Below are 19,927 nucleotides of genomic sequence, written 5' to 3' on the forward strand. Positions count from 1 at the left end.
GACCTTACCCATGGGTGAGGATGATGCTTCCTACACTGACCAACACTCCTGCCAAAAGTCTCAGGGGTAACTGTAGCTTCGGTCAGTCAGGCATCAGTAAGCCCTGGAACAGGCTTCATCCAGAATAGAAAAAAATGTCACCATTAACATCAGTGCTGAACGATGAAGCAGTCTTCATCAGTGAAAGGTGAAAAAGTGGTTTGGATCTGTGGTATTCACACCCAGGTCACTGCTGTGGTTTTTAGTGCAGCTGGCAGACTGGTGTCATTTAGCTTGTTGGCTTGTCAATTGGGTGTCTGGGGTGACAGTTCCTGGATCTGCATTGCACACAAGATGGCTTTGTAATGTAAACGCCATTTTTCTGGCAAAGTTCAGAAAAGCTGGGGGGTATATGATCAGTCATTAACCTGGTGATCTGCATGCTCCCCACCTCCTTTTAGCTGATCTTCCCTAGAATTAAGGGATGGATCTTACAGAAACCTTATCTCTGAGGCAATGAAATGTCTCACAGTTGGATTTGGAGTTTTACAACCAGCTCTAAAATAAGGTTTTTCTCAGCTAGTCAGCTTCTCGATTTTGCAGGTGAAATAAAATGCATTCCAGGGGAAAGAAAAAATAAATTACCTGAGTTTCCTTTGATGAAAATTATAAAGATGCAACTGTGTGCTACAGTGATTTATTTAAGCCGTGTGTAATGATATTGTCCGTGGAGGAATGTTAAGTATCAAAATGGTTTTATGACTATTATTCGTGGCTGATTACTTTTTCCAGCAGTTTCATGGTAGGAATACATTCCTCTTTAAGGAGGGACTCCCTTTCATGTGCAAAGCAGAGCATTATTATGCATCTTAATGCTTTGGATTCTCTGCCTGAAAATACATTTAGATAAAGCAGTTGTCAGTACATTACCCTTTTCAAACTTTAAGCGATACAGAACACGGCGTCATTTCTGCCTCCTTTCTGAGCTGGATTTGTTGGGAGTATTGTCGGGGTTGTTTATTATTTTTTCCCTCACTTTATTTCTTGAAACTCTCTCTACAGTAAGACTTTCCTGACCCAGCTCTGGAGAGATGCTGCATTTCTGTAGGGAGAATGAGAGTGGAGCCATATCAAAAGGATGAAATGAACTTAACTAAAAATTTTGGAAGGACCTTCTGATTCTGAGTGCATGGTAGTGTTGACAGTCTGAGTGAGGACAGGAGAAAAGTAGAAATCCCAAATGAAGAAGGTGAACAAACCTCAGGCCATTTGTGAATAAAGCATTATCTGCTTTTGTGTGTTACGATCACAATCACCCACCCATAGTAGCTGCTGTAGCAGGGAATGGGTGAAAAACTGGTACTTGTCTAAGAGAAGAAGTGCCACGGAATCTGATACAGATATCCCCTACATCCTCTTGACTCCATTGTTGAGCTTTCCTGTCTGCCTAGCGCTGCTTTTGTTTGTGATTTGCTCAATTCCTTGTTTTCCATCTGAACAAGCTGGAAATGGTTTTGCTGTAGTTAGGGGCCATTGTGTTGCTGCTGGTTGTTCCTCACTGCATTGTGGTGACAGTCTCCTGTGATTGAATTACTCCCAATATATTTAAAAGATAAATGGCTCAACTGCAGTCCCTTCCAGCTGGAAACTCCACTGTAATTTTGCTTATACCTACTAGTCAAATTAGTGTATCCTGTGTAACAGGTAGTTACAGTAATTTCATATGTACCCATTTTGGCAGGTGATGTGAGTTTCATAATAAAAATAAGAAGCATTCAAATAGGTGAAGTGTTTCTGGAATAGAAGAAAATGCAATTTTGAATTGTTGTCCAAGCAAAAAACAGGCTTATTTTCTCTTCTGAACAATCACACCATTCCTATTGCCTGCTGAAGGCTTTTACTGGTCCTTTTGCCTGCCCGTAGTGGAAAGTGCCACTAACCTTCTATAAGGCCTGTTGGCTCCACAGGGAGGTGGTTCACTCGTTGGGTGGGGAAAAATAGGAGCAAAGTTTACCTGCTATTTTTGAATCTGTCTATAGTGTGAGAACAGTTTGCCAGTTCTCTTCTGGGAAATGCTTCTGAAGAGAACAACTGAATGTCTGGACAGTGGTCCAGCTGCAGTGGAAAGGTCCAGCAGCTGTGGTAACCAATGGCTGGAGAAAATGAGCATAGGCAGTTTGATGGGCAATGCTCAGCCAGCAAGAGAGTATGCATGGGAAACAAATTAAAGTGAGACAATGGTTGCTGATAGGAGTCCAGAGTGTGGTTAATTAACATTGCCCTTGTTTTCTTCAGTAAGCTGCCCCAGGGGTGTAACATAGTGTCTGTTATTGATTGCAAAACCGAAGGAGAGCTGCCACCTCAACAGCTTTAAGTGGCTTTATTTTCGAGTGATTGGTGCATCTTGTGATTTTTGGCAGGAATAATTAGCCTTCATAATGAGATTGTTGGTCTTATGTGGTCATATTTTCTTTAATATTTAAGAAATTCAAGTGTGCTAATTCGACCTGGTTAAATTATCATTTGAGTCTAAAAATTTCACTGGTTGGCCCAATGCTTTGCCCTCTCTTAGAAATAAAAGTTAAAAATAATTTTTGCATCAAGAGAATTATATTCATCCAACTGCATATTGAAATGTCATTTGTAAAACAGGCTTGATGAGTTTTGTTGACAAATATTGCAAAATGTCCAAAAATCCAGCTTCAGTAATGAGCAAATGAAATAATTTTGATAAAATTAAGTCAGCACTGGCAGTTTCTCCAATAACTTCCTCATCTCTTCCCTTTTTCCCTGTGGAACAAGAAACAAACGTACATTTTAGTGCAGCTGCAGGACAGTAATTTCATCTGAGTTAAATAAATGCTAAGGAAGCTTGAAGATCTGCCTAAAGAACAGGAGCATTTAGGGGAATTGGAAATCCCAAAGCTCCAATTGTCTTACACCTTTAAAAGCACGTTGTTTATATGGATTTCATTATTTTGGTAGGATACGTGCATGTGGGGTGAAGGGTCTGTTTGCTGGCTGGAACATAGTGACTGCTGCAAGATGATCTTCACTGCACCAGCACCCAGCCCTGCCAGCCATGTTTGGGTGTGCTGGGAAATGCACCCCTCGAGGAGTCATACCAGCAGTTACCAGGCTTGATGCTACCATGGAAACCCACCTTTGTGCAGTTATCCTTATCTTCCCCTGTGGTGGGAAACATTTCAGATGTTCCTTAACAGAAAAATCACTGCTTGACCAGGCTGAATAACAAAACCCCATTTTTGCTCATCTCTAGATGAAAATTGGAGTGCTCCTGTGGGCAGACAGGTTATAGCTGTTCCTTTCCAAGGTTCCTCTCTAAGCTTAGAAAATTAATATTGGTGTATTTACAAAAGCGGCCAGAAAAGATCAGGCATCCAAGCAGATGCGATGACTTTAGCATGTAGGATGTGGTAGAGAGGAAGAAAGGGTACAATGGTGACAAGTAGCATGTGTGTGGATCTGTTTGGATTGCAGTTAGGAACACCGTGCTTTTCAGGGGCTTTCCTCTTAATGAAAAAAAATTAAAAATAAAAGTCATTCAGCTTTCTTGCTACTGAGCAACATGCTGGCATGACTTTTATACATAAACTAGTTTCCTGTGTTTTTTTGCTACATGTTTTATTGGCTAGGTCTGAGGCTTGGTTCTGTGTACTTGCATGCTTTTCTTTTTTTTTTTTTTTTCCATTGGATAAATAGCAGAGGGAAAAGTGAAGAAGCCTTATGTCTGAAAATCTGTCTCTTTCCTCACTGTTCCTGTGAGTAGGGAGAGGTAATACTTAATTCATATCCCTAGATAATCATACTTAAAACTACACTACTTTTTTAAAGCTTGTAGTGGATGAAGAGCCAGGTGTATTAGCATAGGAAAGAATGCAAGTTCCTTGACTCCATAATACAGGTAACTCCATTGATGCTGCTACATACAAACTTGCCAGGTGTGTTCCTCTGTGAGACCCTGTATCTTGGTTGTTTAATGGTGCCAGAGTTAAGTATCCCATTCAATCCAAAGGGGCAGTCAGGTAAATGTGGGAAATTCAGTTAAAACAATCCAAGGTGCTACTTGAAGGCTGCCTTTTAAGTCCCACAAAGAACTGTGTGTTAGCCACAGAGATTTCCATCTCTCAGAAAACCAGCCAGTGATTCCTTTTGCCTTCTTGTATGTTAAATCAGCTTTCAGAAGGGTCTGGGTTTCTCCTGGCAGTCCCGTTGTCTGGGAGCAGAGAGTGGAGCTTGTGCAACTCTTTCAGGACATGCAATATGTGATAAATAGCAAGTACCAAGAGTGAAATTGACCAGTGTTAAGTCCTCATTTGCTGGCTGGATCTACAGGAATGGAAGAGGAGAGCCCATGCATGCCCTGACTGTATCCCTGGCAAGGGTGGTAGTGACATCTGGCAGCATCAGGGTTTGGAGGAAAAGGGAACCCTCTACTGAGGACTTGCCTGATGTGAGGGCTTAAGAGAGGAGACCTCGGGAACCAAGTGAAGGCAGAGAGGGAACCAGTGGGCAGAGAAGAGAGGGAATAAGAGAGTGAAAAGAGTTCTGGGAGCAAAGAATAAAGATAGTTGGAGGGGACTTAGAGGTGTATGGGTATCAAGGGACTAGGGGGAATTAATGGCTGTACAGGAAGAGGAGAGCTTCAGTGTGGAGACCAAAGGGGCTTCCATCATTTACTTCCCCCTCCCTCCAGAACAAGGTGTCAAGCCCAAGGATTCGGTGTCAGCACTCCTTTCTTATGAAGCCCACTCCTAAAATCTGTGCTTCACCCTTCCATACTGCCCAACTCAACTGCTCTGCCTGCTGAGGTTTCCTCCACAGCTCTGGCAGTAAGTAGCAGCAACGCATGTGGAGGTATCTGAAATCTCCTGATGGCCCAGACATGGCTCCACATAGTGACATTTGAGGTATTCTTTGTGGTTTGCATTGGTTGTTTATTTTTTTTGTTTGGTTAGGATTTTGTTTGGGTTCATTTTGTTGTGTTGGGATTTTTTTTAAATGTTGATAATGTTAGAGGTATGTAAACGTTGACAAGCCACGCTCTGAGAAGTGCAAGAAGTCAGGTTGCCTGGGCAACCCTTGCTTGGCCTCCTGGCATGAAGGCATGATGATACAGCCTTTAATAACATGATTACAACCTATTTTTTCCACAGGCCATAGGATGGACGAATCAGTGCATAGGATGGACGATGCTGTGGGAATGAAGCTGTTGTCTGTTCCTCATTTGTTGCAGAATTTGGAAGGTGTGTAGTGAATGAGGCAGAGGATTGTAGAAGGAAAGAGCACACAGTCTTGGGGAAAAGAATCTGAATGCCTCCTGAAGAGCAGTACTTGTTCCCTGTGTCTCCTAGGGATGTCCCTGTATGATAATGGAAATTTCCCTGGATTCAGGCTCTTCCAATGCTGTCACCAAGCACAATTTCTTCACTATTTTTCTCTAGCATGTAATCCTGGGGCTTGTTTTGCAGTAAGCTGGAGCATTTATATCAGCACCTATAAGGGGTATTGGTGTATGATTTTTCTTGTTCTGGATGAAATTTCTCTGTATTTTATCTCCCTGTTTGCAAAGCAGGAATAATCTTTGTCCTTACTCTTAGAAAAAGGTGATGGGGATGATTTCATTGATATTTATGAAGTACATGAATATTCTGACAGCACTGTAGGAATATCTTTGAGGAAATCTATGATTTTGGGAGGTTTGGATAATAAGGCTGAGGGGTACATGTTGACTGGGAAAGGTAGAGACATCCTTAATAGCTGCCCATTTCCTGACTGCAGTGAGTATTCTGGGGGGAAAACAAATGTCTAATTAAGTGCTGTATCATACTGCATGTGAGCAACTGAAGATTGCAATGGCAACCTTATGTCTGGCTTTTCCTATCTTTTTTTAATGTAATTAGAAATTTAGGATTGAAACAAATTATTGCAATCAGCCCTTTGCTATTACAGTCATGGAGTTTAGCAGTTGCTCTCGTGAAATGATCCTAGTTTTAAACGCTGTTGATATTTATGTCCTGTGCTTTTGTTGGAAGGCCATTCCAGACTCCAAATTGGTCTTCTACTGGGGTATATTTTAGCATTCAAGTACAGTACAGCTGTCCAGCTTCTTTGTCCTTTTTCCCTTCCCATTTTCTCCTGTGTGTGACTATCTTCAATATCTTCTCTTTTCTCATGCTGTGTGAGCAGACAGCAGCCATATTGCTTTGCTGAGCTGAAGTTCTCCTCTATTACATTTCCTTTTATAAATAGGCTTGCCAAAGCTTTAGTTTCTCAAATATTGATGAGACCAGAATTGTAAAAGAGCACCAGGATTTCATTGTCTGAATTGCACATATCTCATGGACACAATGAATGGGTGTCTCACAGTCACCTGTGTTTGTCTATAATCAAGTCAAACATAGTATTTGCTAAAAGCCTATATTCCAGCAGAAGCATTTCCCATTAGTCTCTCAGTATCTTACCTCGTGTTTTGTATTTTTACTTGCTTTGGGCACACAGGGTCTCTAGCTCACCCAGTTCCCTCTTATGTCCCACGTCTGTGCTGTACTGTTGGCAGCACCTCACTTGTCACCAGTGGACTTCATTGACACATTCCTAAGGTTTGTGCCAAGGTCCCTGGTGAGATTATTAAATAATTTCATATTTATTTATTTCTTGAGAGTAAGATGAGTCACCCTGGCATTAGCCTCCTGCCATCCACTTATGATTTCCATTTTTTTGTCCCTTATTGCTGTCAGCTCCTTACCTCAGAATTTCTGTATGTGGCTTGATAGCCCTCAGTATTCCTTTACTATGAGACTTCTCAAAAATGCAGCTCAGGCTGCTGCTCCTCCATGATAAAAATAAATAAATAAGCACAAAGGGAGCTCATGGAGACAGAATTCCTGAAAGGCATAAATAACCCTGTGTATGAGAGTAGGTTGTTTCAGCTCTGCATTTCGGACTGATCTACCTCCTGCAGCAGAGCTGTCATGCTCTGGGGATTGATTGAGTCTCTGTGCCAGGCTTCCATAGCTCTTTTCATGTTCAAAGTGCTACTGGCAGTATCGTTTAGCAGCCAGAAAAGTCCAGCAGAAGTCCATCACCACAGGACACTTGTCATTTTGGACATTCTTTTTCAGCGACTTGATTTGAGTCTGTTGTCTATTTTGTCTTTGCCAAGTGATGCGGAGGTGGGTGGCTTCATTTGAAGGCTTTAAAGATACTTTCTGGTTTTGAAAGCTGTGCTCCTGAAATGCAGAGAATCCCACGAGAAATCAGCAGCTTTTGTGGGCTGGAACCTGGTAGGGTTCCCCTCCCCGTGAGATTTTTAAAGTCTCCCAATGAATAGTTTTCATTTCCACTGAGATGTAAAGAGTTAGCTTGTTGACAGTTTTCCTACCGAGTCCCTGAATAGGAAGCCTAGAGTATGTGTGGGCTCCAGAGTATGGGAAAACTCATAATGGGCCTCTTAATAAATGGATGAAAGTATTTTTTATTTACCAACCTCACCCTTCCATAAATCAGTCAGAATTGAAATGTTTAATGCAAATTCCTTCTGAACTGGTGACTTCAGTGCAAAATCAAAGAATAGACTGGGGGGGGTGGTTTCATATGTAATTCTAGTAACTGAGAGAGCAATAGTTTGCTTCCATGGGGTTTTAATAGGCATTGGTTTGACTTCTCTTTTGGGATCTTAGTATTGACCTCTGAGGTCTAGACAGCCTAAGGGCTGCTGCTCTCCTGGTGCCCATCACAGTAGGAGCAGGTCCTTTTGTGCAAATCAGGCTACCTCTAAGAAAAAACAGGCCACTTAAATGAGAGCCAGTCCTGTAGGTGATGGCTTTTTTGTAAGTCACATAGCTTATTTGTTGCTCTCTGAATTATATTTTGATTATTGTTAATGATTGATTTTACAGTAGGGGTTTTTCTTTTTTGTGAACTTATGACTGGTATATTTATGGAGAAAGTTGTCAGAGAGACATGTTGGAAACTTTAGCATCATTCATCTGAAGCAGGTGACTTAGATTTCAAGTTTTAACACATGGCAGAGGGATGGAGAGGTAAACAGCTGACAGAGCCAGAAGGCTTTCAGTGAAAAGTCAGGTGCTGTTTGCATTCTTCAGTGTATAGGATTTGAGGCTGTTTTGTTTGTTTGTTTGTTTTGGTTAGTTGAGTTTTTTTAATCTTAATTTTGCTTTGGGTTTTTCCTTTTTTATGTTTGTGATGTTTTTTCTTTAGTCCTTGTAATGCAGCTACATCTGGAATTTCTTTTAGGACATTTTTGTGTAATGATGTATCCATGGAGTATAACTCAATCAGAGCAGAAGCAGGAGTCTACTGAAGGGACACTGCTGCATGAGGCAGGGTAGAGTAGGGGTGAAATTCCCCCTCATGTGAGATACTTGCTGCAGCTGAAGCAGAGGAGATGCTTGTCAGTTCACATCACCCATGGGCTGTCTGTTACTTGGGGGCAGAATAGCAGTTGAGTGAAAAACACAAGAATTAGTTCAGAAAGTCTGATTAATAAGAAAGATAAAAAGGGGACCTGAGTGCACATGAGAAGGATGTGTGACAGTAAATAAAGAACATATGGATTGTAGCAACCCCTAATGTATGAACAAAGCAGGAGCAGAGAGCAAAATAGTGTTTGGCTCAGAGATGTAGTCAAGTGTTGCTTCTCTTAATTTTATTAAGTTATGGATCAGTAAAGCACATACTGACAATAAAATATACTTTCTCTTCCCAAAGAAAAAAAAAGTAAAAATTACTTTGAGAAAAAAACAAACAAAACCCACAATTCAAGAAAATCCAAAGGATATGGCATCAGGGAACTGTCTCTGCTGACAGAGGAGATATTTTACTTTGTTATTTAAGAATGATTGATCTGGTCATTCTTAGACAGTTTAAGAGTGAACCCTTATGTCCACACAAAATCTCTGCAAAGTGTGTTGTTTGGGTGATGATTTTCATTGTTGCCCTTCAGCTGAAATAGTGAACAGCTATCAGCAGCTTTTTCAAACCTTGTGCTGCTTCTAGTGCTTGCTTTGACTTTTTCACTGTGGAAGGTTTGGCTTGGGCTCAGTTATGGACTTTATAACTTTATTTTATCTAACTGCTTCAGCTGTTCTGAATTATTTTTATTCCCACTTACTCTTTTCCAGAATCATAGTAAAAAAATAATTCTGACCTTGCTCTTTGAGATTAGGTACCGTCATTTTTTATTGCTTGTTTTGTTTTTTTTTTTAGTATAGCCCTGATCTGTTGCTGAGCCTGCCACGTGCTCCTGCAGCACAAATATTAATTTGGCCATTTTCCTCTTTTGCTCCACCTCTGACTTTATGCTTTTGTGAACTTCATGCTGCGTAGAAATTGATATTATCAGGTAGTAAGGAAAGCAGTAGGGCAGTATTCTACTTAAGTACAATAATTAATGTAAAATACTCTTTGCTGCTTTTTTCAGAAGCATTCCCTGTAGTTACTTTAGATAGAAGACCGGGAGTAACCCGTGAGCAGTGAATAGCTCAACTCTTTTGCATGTAAATAGTACTTCTTTGATTTATTATTTTTATGATACAGTTTTCAAATAACAGCAGACAAATGTGTCTCTTGTTTGTATATTAGGGTGATTTATCTCTCTGGTTTGGGGTGGGTTTTTTTGTTGTTTTTTTTTTTTTCCCCCGAGGCTTGCTTTTATTTTTCCCTGCCTTGCATCTCTTAAAGAGATTACTATTCAGCAGAGTAAGGCAGAGGTCAGGGCAGGCCAGTGGGGACAGCTGAGGACACCCGGGCTAATGCACAAAGGGAACGGATGCACGGTCCAGAACAGGGCCACGCTGCCACCTTTGAACCCACTTGGTCTGGAAAGCAGCAGTACAAGTCTTTGCTCTAAAGAAACAGTCCAAGCCTGTATTCTTGGAGCGCTACGTTTTTTGGGATGCTTCTTCATAACTGCAGCTTCTTCCGTTTTGACCTGGCTTTGTGCCCTTGCATTAGATCTCACTGATCCTGTAGCTTAGAAATGGTGCTTTTGCTGGCATGCTTAGGTAGGTGTTCAGGCTCTAACCTAATAATATTTGGGAAGTGAGCAGTGCCCTTCATTTTTGTCCTATGCCAACAAGAAGATCAGGTGCAGTATTTGCGAGGCTTGTGCATTACTATAGCATGGCAAAGAAAAGTTAGCTTGCAGCTGCCCAGCACTTCAAGGGCATGGTAAAGCTTTAGCTTTCTGAAATGCCAAGACATCACAGCTGATGATGCCCAAGGATTTTTCATTAGGGAAATGTCTTCTGTTTATGACATCCGTCAGAGCAATTTTAAATGTTTGAAATGGGGGGGCAGGCAGAGGATGAGCTGACAGTGTCCTAGCCATTTCTTTTATGAAGCCTGGATTTGAACAAACCTCAAAAAAATTCCCTCAGAAGTAAGCTTGAGCTCCAGTCCTTTCCATGGCTTTTCAAATCTGCAATGCAGAATGGCATCAGGTCTTGTAACTGCATAAGCACAGTCCTGACTCTGGGGGATTTAAAAATTACCAAAATCCTGAAGTTCTTCAGGAAATTTTATATCATGCTTGCTAGGATCAAGCTCCATACTGCCCCCATTTTATATACATGTTTTAAACTCAGGGTGTGAAGGAGTTCTTGGGCTGTTCTTCAGGCCCAAGAAGGTTAAGGGAAGTCTGCAGGAAAAGGAGGAAAGTGAGGTGGACTTAAGGCAGGTTATTCAGTATTTTTATAGCTCCTGTTAGTGTACTTGATAGTGTTGTGCTTTCCAGAACATGCCTCAGAATATCGGTAGTTCACAAGTGAAGCTTTTCCTTCTCATTCTTCCCACTGGAAGTATAATTTTTGGTTTTTTTTCAGAGCTGGAGAAGGAGATCACCAGGAGACCAAAGAAAGTCTGCATTGTTAAAGTGGTGGGAACAAGGAACCTGTGGAAAAACATCGTAGTACTGTGTGTGAACTCGTAAGTCCAATCTCCTTCTGTTTGAAAGTTGCATGGTTGGTGAACTGGAAGCAGTAATGGGAAATGATGGGGAACTCCTCTGTTTCCAGGTGTGGTACCCTTCACTAGTGTCTCTGATAAGTGATCCTAGGAAAACACCAGCTATTGCAGGGAATTATTTTTTTATGGCAAAGAAACTTTAATGGCAGGGACTCATTGGCTGTTTCAGGGAGCAGAACCACGTGTCTTCTCAGGTGTTGTGCTGCAAGTGCGTTGGTGTCACCAGTGGTCATGTGTGCTGGTACATGCTGACACACGCAGACATCTCCTGCTGGCATCGTGGGTGGGATTTTTTGAAGTCATTAATGCCACAGGAGCACAAGTTCCAGTTGTTTACATATGATGTAGCTGTGTTGCAGAGGGAGATGTTGCTTGACAGTAAATACAAGCCTTCTGCCTTGTATAACAGCTGTCCTTGACAGGTCTTCAGAAGCAGATTACAAAGTGCTTCAGCTCTCCCAAATCATGCATAGGGCACACAGGGAGAATATGCTGTCTTGTACAGAATGATGTGGTGCCCGCACCCTAAGGCTTTAGCTTGCACATGCTTACATGGGCAAAACCAGGCATCTGCCTGAGGGTTTTGCAGATTACAGGCTCTGAGACCTTCTGGCCAAAACTGATCCCCTTGTACAGAAGAAATAGATGGACTGGAAATTTGGCCTGTAACCAGTCCCAACTTCTGGGAGGCCATGAAGATTGGATTTTCTAATTTTTCGATCTTATAAAATGCCCATTGTAATTCCTCTTGTGAGGTTTTTTTTTGTTTGGTTTGGAGTTGTGTTTTTTTCACATGGGAGGTGGAAGAAGACTGGAAATCTGCCCCATACTCCCCTCTGTTTAGAAGCACATAGTTCTCTTGTGGCTTTTTCTTCAGTAGTTCAGGGCTCTACTCTGCAGCCTTCACTGCTGTTAACAGACACACGGATCAGTCACAACCCAGAGAGGGCAGCCTCTGTTCTGGGCAGAGTGTCACTCAGAAGCACAGGGACTTCAGGGGTCTGTCTCCAGTGTTGTCAGGTGCTGAATCAACTCTGGTTTTATGACTTTGTGTCTCTCTCCCACCTACCAGTGGGTAAGTCCCTCTGTTCTGAAACAGCATTTTCCTCTTAGTCTGAGCTGGTAGATTTAGTAGCCAGTGTTAAATGTATTTGTGAAAAGCCTTGTGGAATTTTCTCCTTCTCCCTCACCCTTTTTATTTAGACACAAGTGGAAATTCCCTAAACCAGAACTAGGCAGCCCAAATAATCACTTCTGGCAATAACACACAGAGGCTGTTTGCCATCCAAGTAGAGTGGGAAGCAGGTGTATATTTGAGAAAATAGCTTTTGTGTTTGTTTCCAAGGGGTGGAAAAAAAAATATTTAATTGTAATTCTCTTGTTCCCATTAGATGAGGCTGTGCTAAATTTTCATAGCATGGAACATGGAGAAGGAACCTTTTGCAGGGAATTTTGAGACTCCAAGAGGAGATAAATGTATTTAGTTTTAAGAGCAACTGTTCTGAAGTCCTCAGGAAGTAAAGTAATAGAGTAATTTCTGGGGAAGCAGGCTGGAAAGCAAAGTGCAAATGATACATTAATTTAGTTTATAGGTTGTGGCCTAAAAAAATAACTTCAAGTGTGTTTGCATGTACAGAAAAGGGAGAAAGAAGAAACACAGTGGTTAACTCTGCCCCTTTATTAAATATTGTGTTGATGATTAGTATTTCATTTATAGGAGGAGTCAACTATAATCTAGATATCCAAAGCAAATTACGTTCTTGTGTAACAACAAGTACTTGTGCTAGTTTTTTATCAGCAGGAATAGGTTTGGTATTTTGGGTGTATTTTTGAACTGTAGCATTGATTCACAAGATCACAAGAGAAATTCCCCAGGCCCTGGGCTGTCATGCACTCAGCAATTGTATATTCCCCCAACTGTTTCTATGCTTATATTAATATCCAGTTTACAGTGACAGAGCTTCAGATTCCTGACATTCAGGAGGATAGAGGTGTATCAGTGTAATGTAACTGCCATTCATTTTTTGGAGACCTGGATCTGTACCTGCTACTCCTGTCAAGCACAATTAATTTGTGACACGCGTTTTGTCTGGTGTAAAACACCAGGGGCAGGAGGCCCTTCCCAGCCAGGGTATTTTTGCTGTGATGGGGGCAGTTTTGCACTACATCAGGGGTGATGTTGGAGCTTCTCATCTGACTTCTGTGCCTCCAGCCTCCTGCTCTCTCTTCCTTTTTATTCTTTTCTATTATTTTCTTTTTTTGGAGAAAGGCAGGGGATACAGGAGAAAGAGGAATGAAATGGAGTGACAAGATGTTGATTGATGGCAGCATGAAGAAATTTTTAGAAGAAAGGGAGATGCGTTGCTATGAAGGGTGGTGTAAATGTGTAGGTTGAATTAGGGTTTGTTGTTTCATATTTATAATACTCACTGCAGCGCAGTGTGTGACTTCTAATACTCATTTCTAAGGGGATTTCAGTTGTAACAGACTACCTGGGAAAGTGAAATGCAATCTTTAGTGAGATCAAATGCCACAGGCACGTGGGTCTTCCTGGAAGACCCGTCTTCATGGTGTAGTGCTTTGCTGTCCAAGCACGTAGGCTGCTTCTTTGCAGCAGCACTGACTCTGTGGCTGTCAGCAGATGGACTGGGAACAGAGATGTCCTTCTTGAGACAGGCAAATTCTGAAATACATTAGGAAAACCAGTCACACACTAGGAGTCCTTATAAAGCTGCTCATACCTCAATCTTGAGCAACAGATGAAGCCAGTAGCTTGCATATGTCTGGTTGAGTAGAGGCTTTTCTTTGGTTTCTTTTAATCATTGCTTATTTTTACAACATCACCTAGAAGCCTGAGTCATTTTGCATCAGATGTTTTGTTCCTGCAGCAGAAGAAATTCTTCCTGCGTTCACGTGTTCCTACATTGATTTACGTTGCAGTGCCTTCTCAGCAGTGATCTCCTCTTGCCCTCTCCTGTTTCCCCCAGGCTGACTGGCTACGGCATACACCACTGTTTTGCAAAAAGCATGATGGGGCACGAGGCGAAGATGACGATTACCCAGAACTTCTACGCCGACTACTACATCATGGCTGGGATTGCACTGGCATCCTGCCTGGCCATGTGCCCAGTGGTCGGGTTTCTGGGGAGGAGAGGAGGACTCCTGCTTTTCATGATCCTTACAGCTCTGGCATCGCTTCTGCAGCTGGGCCTTCTCAACTGTAAGTTCGAGACAAGAGCTTTTCAGACCACATGAGTTTGACATGCAAATAAGGGACCAGGAAATATAAGCATTTCCCTTGCCTTTCTCAGATTTGACAAACCATGCACCTGCTTAGTTTAAGAAGCTGAGTTCTCATTTAAAGGATTGCCCAAACACTCAGTGTCTTAGATTCACTGACAAAAGGCAGTGTGTTCTGGGTGAGCCCCTGTAGTGAAGCTTGGTGGAGCATTGGAGCTGCTTCTAGGCCTGTCACTTAAAAACAAAACCAAAAACAAAAAACACTTTTCATTTCTGTGAAATACCCTCTGGGGAAAAAGCTGAGTAGGGGTTGGGAAAGGAAAACTTTCCCTCTTGAGTCTGCTTCTTGAATAGCCCCTAAAAAAGCAGGAGTGAAAGGAATAAATAGGTGTGTGTTCTGTGCCTGCTCTGAGCATCTTGCTACATGTGAGTAATGTACAGGTAGCATGGAAATACACAACCGAGAGACTCTACCTTTAATATGGAGTGTATGCATAGTCTATGTGAATGTATACACCTGATTTCATAAGGTGACACAGGTTTTCGAATGGGTTGTTCGGGCCAAAAGCAAATGCCCTACCTCCTTTGCAGGTGGTGACCTTTCTCTCACCCTTTTGAGCTGCTTCAGCTACTAAAATGGCTACATAAATATTCCCTTTCCTTTTAAAACTTTATTTCCTTGTCCTATTTTTTTAAGTTGAACATGGTGGATCAAAGAGATGTTGAAGCAGAGGGAAGGCGGGATGTGATTTGCCACTCTTACAGTTGCCAATCATTAGACCCCTCTGCCATGAAACCTCATCCCAAGGAAGGGGGAAGAGGGTTCAAACATGCTTTGGACAAACTGGCTATGAGACAACCATCAGAATACTGGTTGTTGCTGGGTTTTATTTCTAAGTTTAGAAATAATAAAGGGCTTTAATGAGAGAGAGGTTTTTGCATTGAGGATGGAAAGATTTAACATTTCCACATGCTGAAGGAAGCCCTGATCCAGCAGGCGTCCGTATTTACAGACTGTGTTTCCTGAAAGCATTTACTAAGTTAACCTTTAGTCACCATGCTATTTGTGGCAGTGTAGGAGGGAAACAGGGAAACTCTTTCAGGACAGGGAGGAAACTCCGAAATGACATGTGTTTGCTCTCAGCTTGGCACAGATGTTTACATTCCCTTTGAGCACACATTTATCATGTCCATTTGTCCCAGCTGAGAGTGGGAGAAGCCCATGGCCCCATCTCATCCCCAGCCCAGTGACAGATGTGACCATTCACATGCAGATGCACACTCTGTTTGTGCAATCTCCCAAAACTCCATGTTCTAGTGGTGGTGTCCATCAGAGTCTTTCTACACTAGATGGGTCTAATTTATTTAATTTTTTAAGGCCATTACATGTTTGTTGAGGTAGTAAACATGTAACTGTTTAGTGGAAAAAAAAGATGCCAGAACCATGAAAGTCTGCTCCAGAGCCATAAACATCTGGTTGCTGTTTTTCAGGATCAAGAAAAAGGGGTGAGGGAGGTGGGAATGAACACCCTGTAAGAATAATTACAACCTTTTCAATAATGGGTTTAGGTGGTTTTGTGAGTGAATTTGCTAAAACTAAGAGAAGCTGTGGGCTCTAGATGCTTGCTGCTGTTTTGGCACCTAGCCTTCTCTCAATGCTTTCTTGGTAAGAAGAGGAAGGAAAGGTAGCCTTGACATTCGGAGGCCCTTGTGTCCCCCCACTCTAGACCATGCCCCCCCTCTTCATCAGAAGAGCTAGACAGCGTCTAGAAAGAAGCAGTAACCCTGCTGATTATGAAATCTGTTTCAGCCTCCTGCTTGTTTTAGCTTAGTATAATTTTGGTGTAATTAGCAAATGAAATGAGAATTTGAGGAGGGTGAGAGAAGGAGAGGGGTATTCTCTCCATCAGTGACAAACCCACAGCAGACCTTGAGGCTCACTGTGTCCAGCCTTTCCTCCAGACCGCAGGCTGTCTCCTGAGATGTCACAGGAGCCTGCTGGGAGATGACCAGTAGACACATGCCCACCTCATGCTGCTGCCCTTCCCCTTGCTGCCCGGTACTGCCCTGCAGTCTTTTACAGTTAGGAGTCATGGCAGCTGGTGGCTAGGGTGACACATGGACCACCAGCTCAGAGTTCTGGGGAGGAAGAGATCTCTCCCCAGTGCTTTCTCACTAAAGCTCTGTTGGCCATTCCCTCAGGACTGCAACAGGAGGGCAGTTTCTCTTCTCCCCCTTCCTTAACAACAAAGAGGCCTTTGTGTTAATCCCAGTGGTAATTCTGGGGCTCTAAAAAATGCTATACTGCAGTGTTTGTTATCACTGCCTTATTAGCATGCTGTCCTCCAGCTGAAAGGGGCCTGGTAATGGCATGTCCTATCTGGTGGCTGTGGAAGATGTGCCAGTTATGGCATGGAAAAGTGGGGGGGGGGCTGGGGGTTGTATGTGGGTTTTACCTTTGGTTTGATTTTTTGTTTGGTTGGATTTTTTTAATAAATTGCATATGTAACAAAAGTATGATCTCTTTTTCTCTCCCTTTCTGTCTTATTTCTGTCTAACTTCTATGGTCTTGGATCCAGTGATTGGAAAATACAGTCAACTTCCAGACTCAGGTATGGTTTACAGATGTGTCTGCATCGTGCTGGAGGTGCTCCTCTGGGAGTGGGTGGATCTGAAAGGCAGGGGCTGAAGCACCTGGAGTGGAGCTGCCACTGCAGAAGGGTGCAGGGGGAAAGCCCACTTTAACACAGTGCTTTGGGACCCTGCTCATAGGCAGGCCTGTTTGTTTATATGCAGGCTTTTGGTGTAGCATCCTCTCCACATAGCATGACTTGCCTCTGCACGTCAGGAGAGGGTGCAGAGGTCCCTCAAGGTTTATTTTTAGATATAAGGCAGTGCTTTCTCACAAAGTCTTCTCAAAAGCAACGTTCCCAGTTTGGACTTTTCCAGAAATGTCCGAGATGCCAAAGACCCTTTTTATAAGGGGACTTAGGCACCTTAGAAAATACTTCCCTGTGCACCTTATCCCAGGCTGAAGCACTGTAAGAACTGTGCAGTGCCAGGTTGCAGGGGAACAACACCTCTCCTTCTGTGTTTGCTTTAGTGTACCTGTCCTTGCCCAGCAGCCCCAAGGTCTGGTCCCCTGCGGGGTCAGTGCTGCACCCTTACCCACTCTGCAGAAGGTGCCAGGAGCCCCAGAGACCCTCAGTCTGCAAAACACTGTGCTCATGTCCCTGTCTGCTGGCAGTATTGGCCCTCTCCCACAGACATGGGGAGTGCTGCAGAAAGGGCTTAGTCCTGAGCAGGTTGTAGCATGTTTCAGAAGATGTAACCAAAGAATTCATTAATACCTTTTGCTCTCATGAAAGCATGTGTATTCAACAGGGCCTTTAGCCCTGTGGGACGAGGGGTAATGGTTTTAAACTAAAAGAGGGTAAATTTAGACTAGATATAAGGAAGAATTTTTTACAATGAGGGTGGTTAAACTCTGGAACAGGTTGCCCAGAGAGGTCATAGTTGCCCTGTCGCTGGAAATATTCAAGGTCCAGTTGGATGGGGCTCTGAGCAACTGGATCTAGTTGAAGATTCCTCAGGTGACTGCAGGAGGGTTGGACTAGATGGCCTTTAAAGGTCCCTTCAGCCCAAACCATTCTATGGTTCTAACAAGAACAAAAGCAGGCGTTAACTTTTTGTTAGATCCAACCCGGAGAGTCCATCTGCTTGGGACTGCATGCTGGTGGGCAGCTCTCTCTCTGGGCACATCTTGGGACTTGGCTGGAAGAAGGTGGGAGATGCTGGCTGCAAAGCTCCACTCCTTTCCTCAGTGCTTCAGTCAGGTTCGATATGTTCCCCCCCTGCGGTGCAATAGTCTCTGTGGCCTCCTCACTGGCCAGGACAGACCACATCAGCTTGCACAACCCTGGATCAAATATCCTGCCCCCGCCTACAAAAGGTGGTGAGCAGGGATCAAGTGAAGGATATATTGTCATAGTGGCGAGGAGACTTGTTTCCTTTAGCTTTGCTTAGATCTGCTGAGGTTTCTTGCTGGACCCGCTGACTTAAGGGAGTGGTTCACCATCCTGGGGATCAGCTTTTCTCAGGCAAAGGCTGTCATGCTGGAGGTTACAGCAGTTTGCAGACTGATGACATGCAGGGTCTTAGCACAGAGATGGAAGCACTTCTGTTTCTTTCACCTCTTGTCCTGCGAGCCTCCCCCAGTGCCTTAGCCACCGAGCAGATATTTGGCAACCTGATGAATGCTGCCTGCCTCTGCTTGTCTGTCAAACGTGGGAGGGAAATGGCTGGTGCCTAAAAGACTGCCCAAATAAGTGGTTTTTCTTGGGTTTTACTTTTTTTTGTGGTGGCTGGGCATAAATAATTCAGAGATCACTGCCATTTTTTGCATGTTTTTGCCATGTTTGAGTATCAGGTGTTTGCGGAATGGATTTTATAAATACCAGTTTTAAATTAGTATTACAAAAATGACTCGGGTTCTGGTCTAGGGAGAGTGACTAACATAAACCTGTTTTCTTGTTTTCTTCCTTGGAAGTTTGGCCTCGTGCTCACCTCTTATCAACGCGCTTCTCTTGGCAGGTATGAGTGAGAGCGTCAAAGACAAGTTCTCGACCGCTTTTTCCATCGTGGGTATGTTTTCTTCGCATGCTGTTGGAAGCCTCAGCGTGTTCTTCTGTGCTGAAATCACACCCACAGTAATCAGGTGAGACAATGGAGCCCCCATCTTCAAAATTACTCTCAGTTAATTGATAACTGGCTGTGTAACTTAGAGCACAGCACAAGAGGGGAAATCCCCCATCATCGGAGACCTCGAAGCAGTTTTGGTGCTGCTCTTCAGTTTAATGTCACTGCAGTCGGGCTGCCTAAGCAAATGCCTGTCTGTAGAAAGAGAGGCTTTGTTTCCGATGGCTCCACCTTGTGTCCCATCGTGGTGGTGATCAGCAGGCCCGGCATCGTATGACAGTGCAGTGCGGTTTTCATTACTTTGCTAAACCAGATCGTGCAGTGGAACCATGTTATTGATTTGCTTCCTCTGCTGGATTTGTACAAGCAGTGACCATGTAAGCCTGCAGCTCGATATGAAAAGGGAAATTCCACTGGTGTGCAGAGGAGCAGGCGTAGGTGCAGGCAGTCCTTGCCTCTGTAGGGCAGGTGAATTGGGCCAGCTATGGGGGTGCTTCAGTGGAAAGGAGGTGTTGCAACAGTGTTAACTGCTTTTGGTGCATCTAATATGCTCTTGAGCGTCCGCGGTCCTGCCTCTCCTACGGCAGCACCAGCGTGTGTGGTCTGCCTTTATTGCAGAGAAAGTCATCTTTCTCTTTGCTCCCAGATCTATTGGAGCAGAGGCTCAAAGTTTTTCTAAGGAGGAGTGCTTTCCTCCTGGGCAATAGTGGAAATCAGGCAGGTGATCTTGGCTGGAGAGCTTCCCACAAAATGTCTTTCTATAGTCAGGTGTTTGTATCATTTTATGTGTTCGCTGTTGTGCTTGTGTGTTCTGGAATTTTTTCAGCAATGCCACAGTGAGTCAAGAATCCACTCTGACACCATTGGATTTCCCAGGCATGTAGGTCTTATGGGTAGGAGAGACACAGGGTAGACGATACTCCTTTTTCTTCATATTTTTCTTTTTTTTTCTTCTTTTTTTATTCTTTCACTATATGCCTTTTCAATGACTTGGCAAAAG

General features: G+C 43.2%; 1 protein-coding gene across 3 annotated transcripts in view; it reads left to right on the plus strand.

Moving 5' to 3' along the window:
* SLC22A23 (solute carrier family 22 member 23) overlaps nt 1-19,927 on the plus strand; it is a 118,076-nt gene that overhangs the window by 88,947 nt on the left and 9,202 nt on the right. The window contains exons 6-10 of one of the 3 annotated variants that reach the window (XM_051609803.1): nt 5,157-5,246; nt 10,848-10,950; nt 13,977-14,209; nt 16,809-16,841; nt 18,823-18,946. In XM_051609803.1, coding sequence (XP_051465763.1) covers nt 5,157-5,246; nt 10,848-10,950; nt 13,977-14,209; nt 16,809-16,841; nt 18,823-18,946 — 583 coding nt within the window. Of the gene's footprint in view, nt 1-5,156; nt 5,247-10,847; nt 10,951-13,976; nt 14,210-16,808; nt 16,842-18,822; nt 18,947-19,927 lie in introns of those variants that run through there. The other 2 variants (XM_051609804.1, XR_007888528.1) reach the window with 2 other exon arrangements.

This window comes from Apus apus, chromosome 2 (genome assembly GCF_020740795.1).
Source record: "Apus apus isolate bApuApu2 chromosome 2, bApuApu2.pri.cur, whole genome shotgun sequence".
NCBI classification, from domain to species: Eukaryota; Metazoa; Chordata; class Aves; order Apodiformes; family Apodidae; genus Apus; species Apus apus.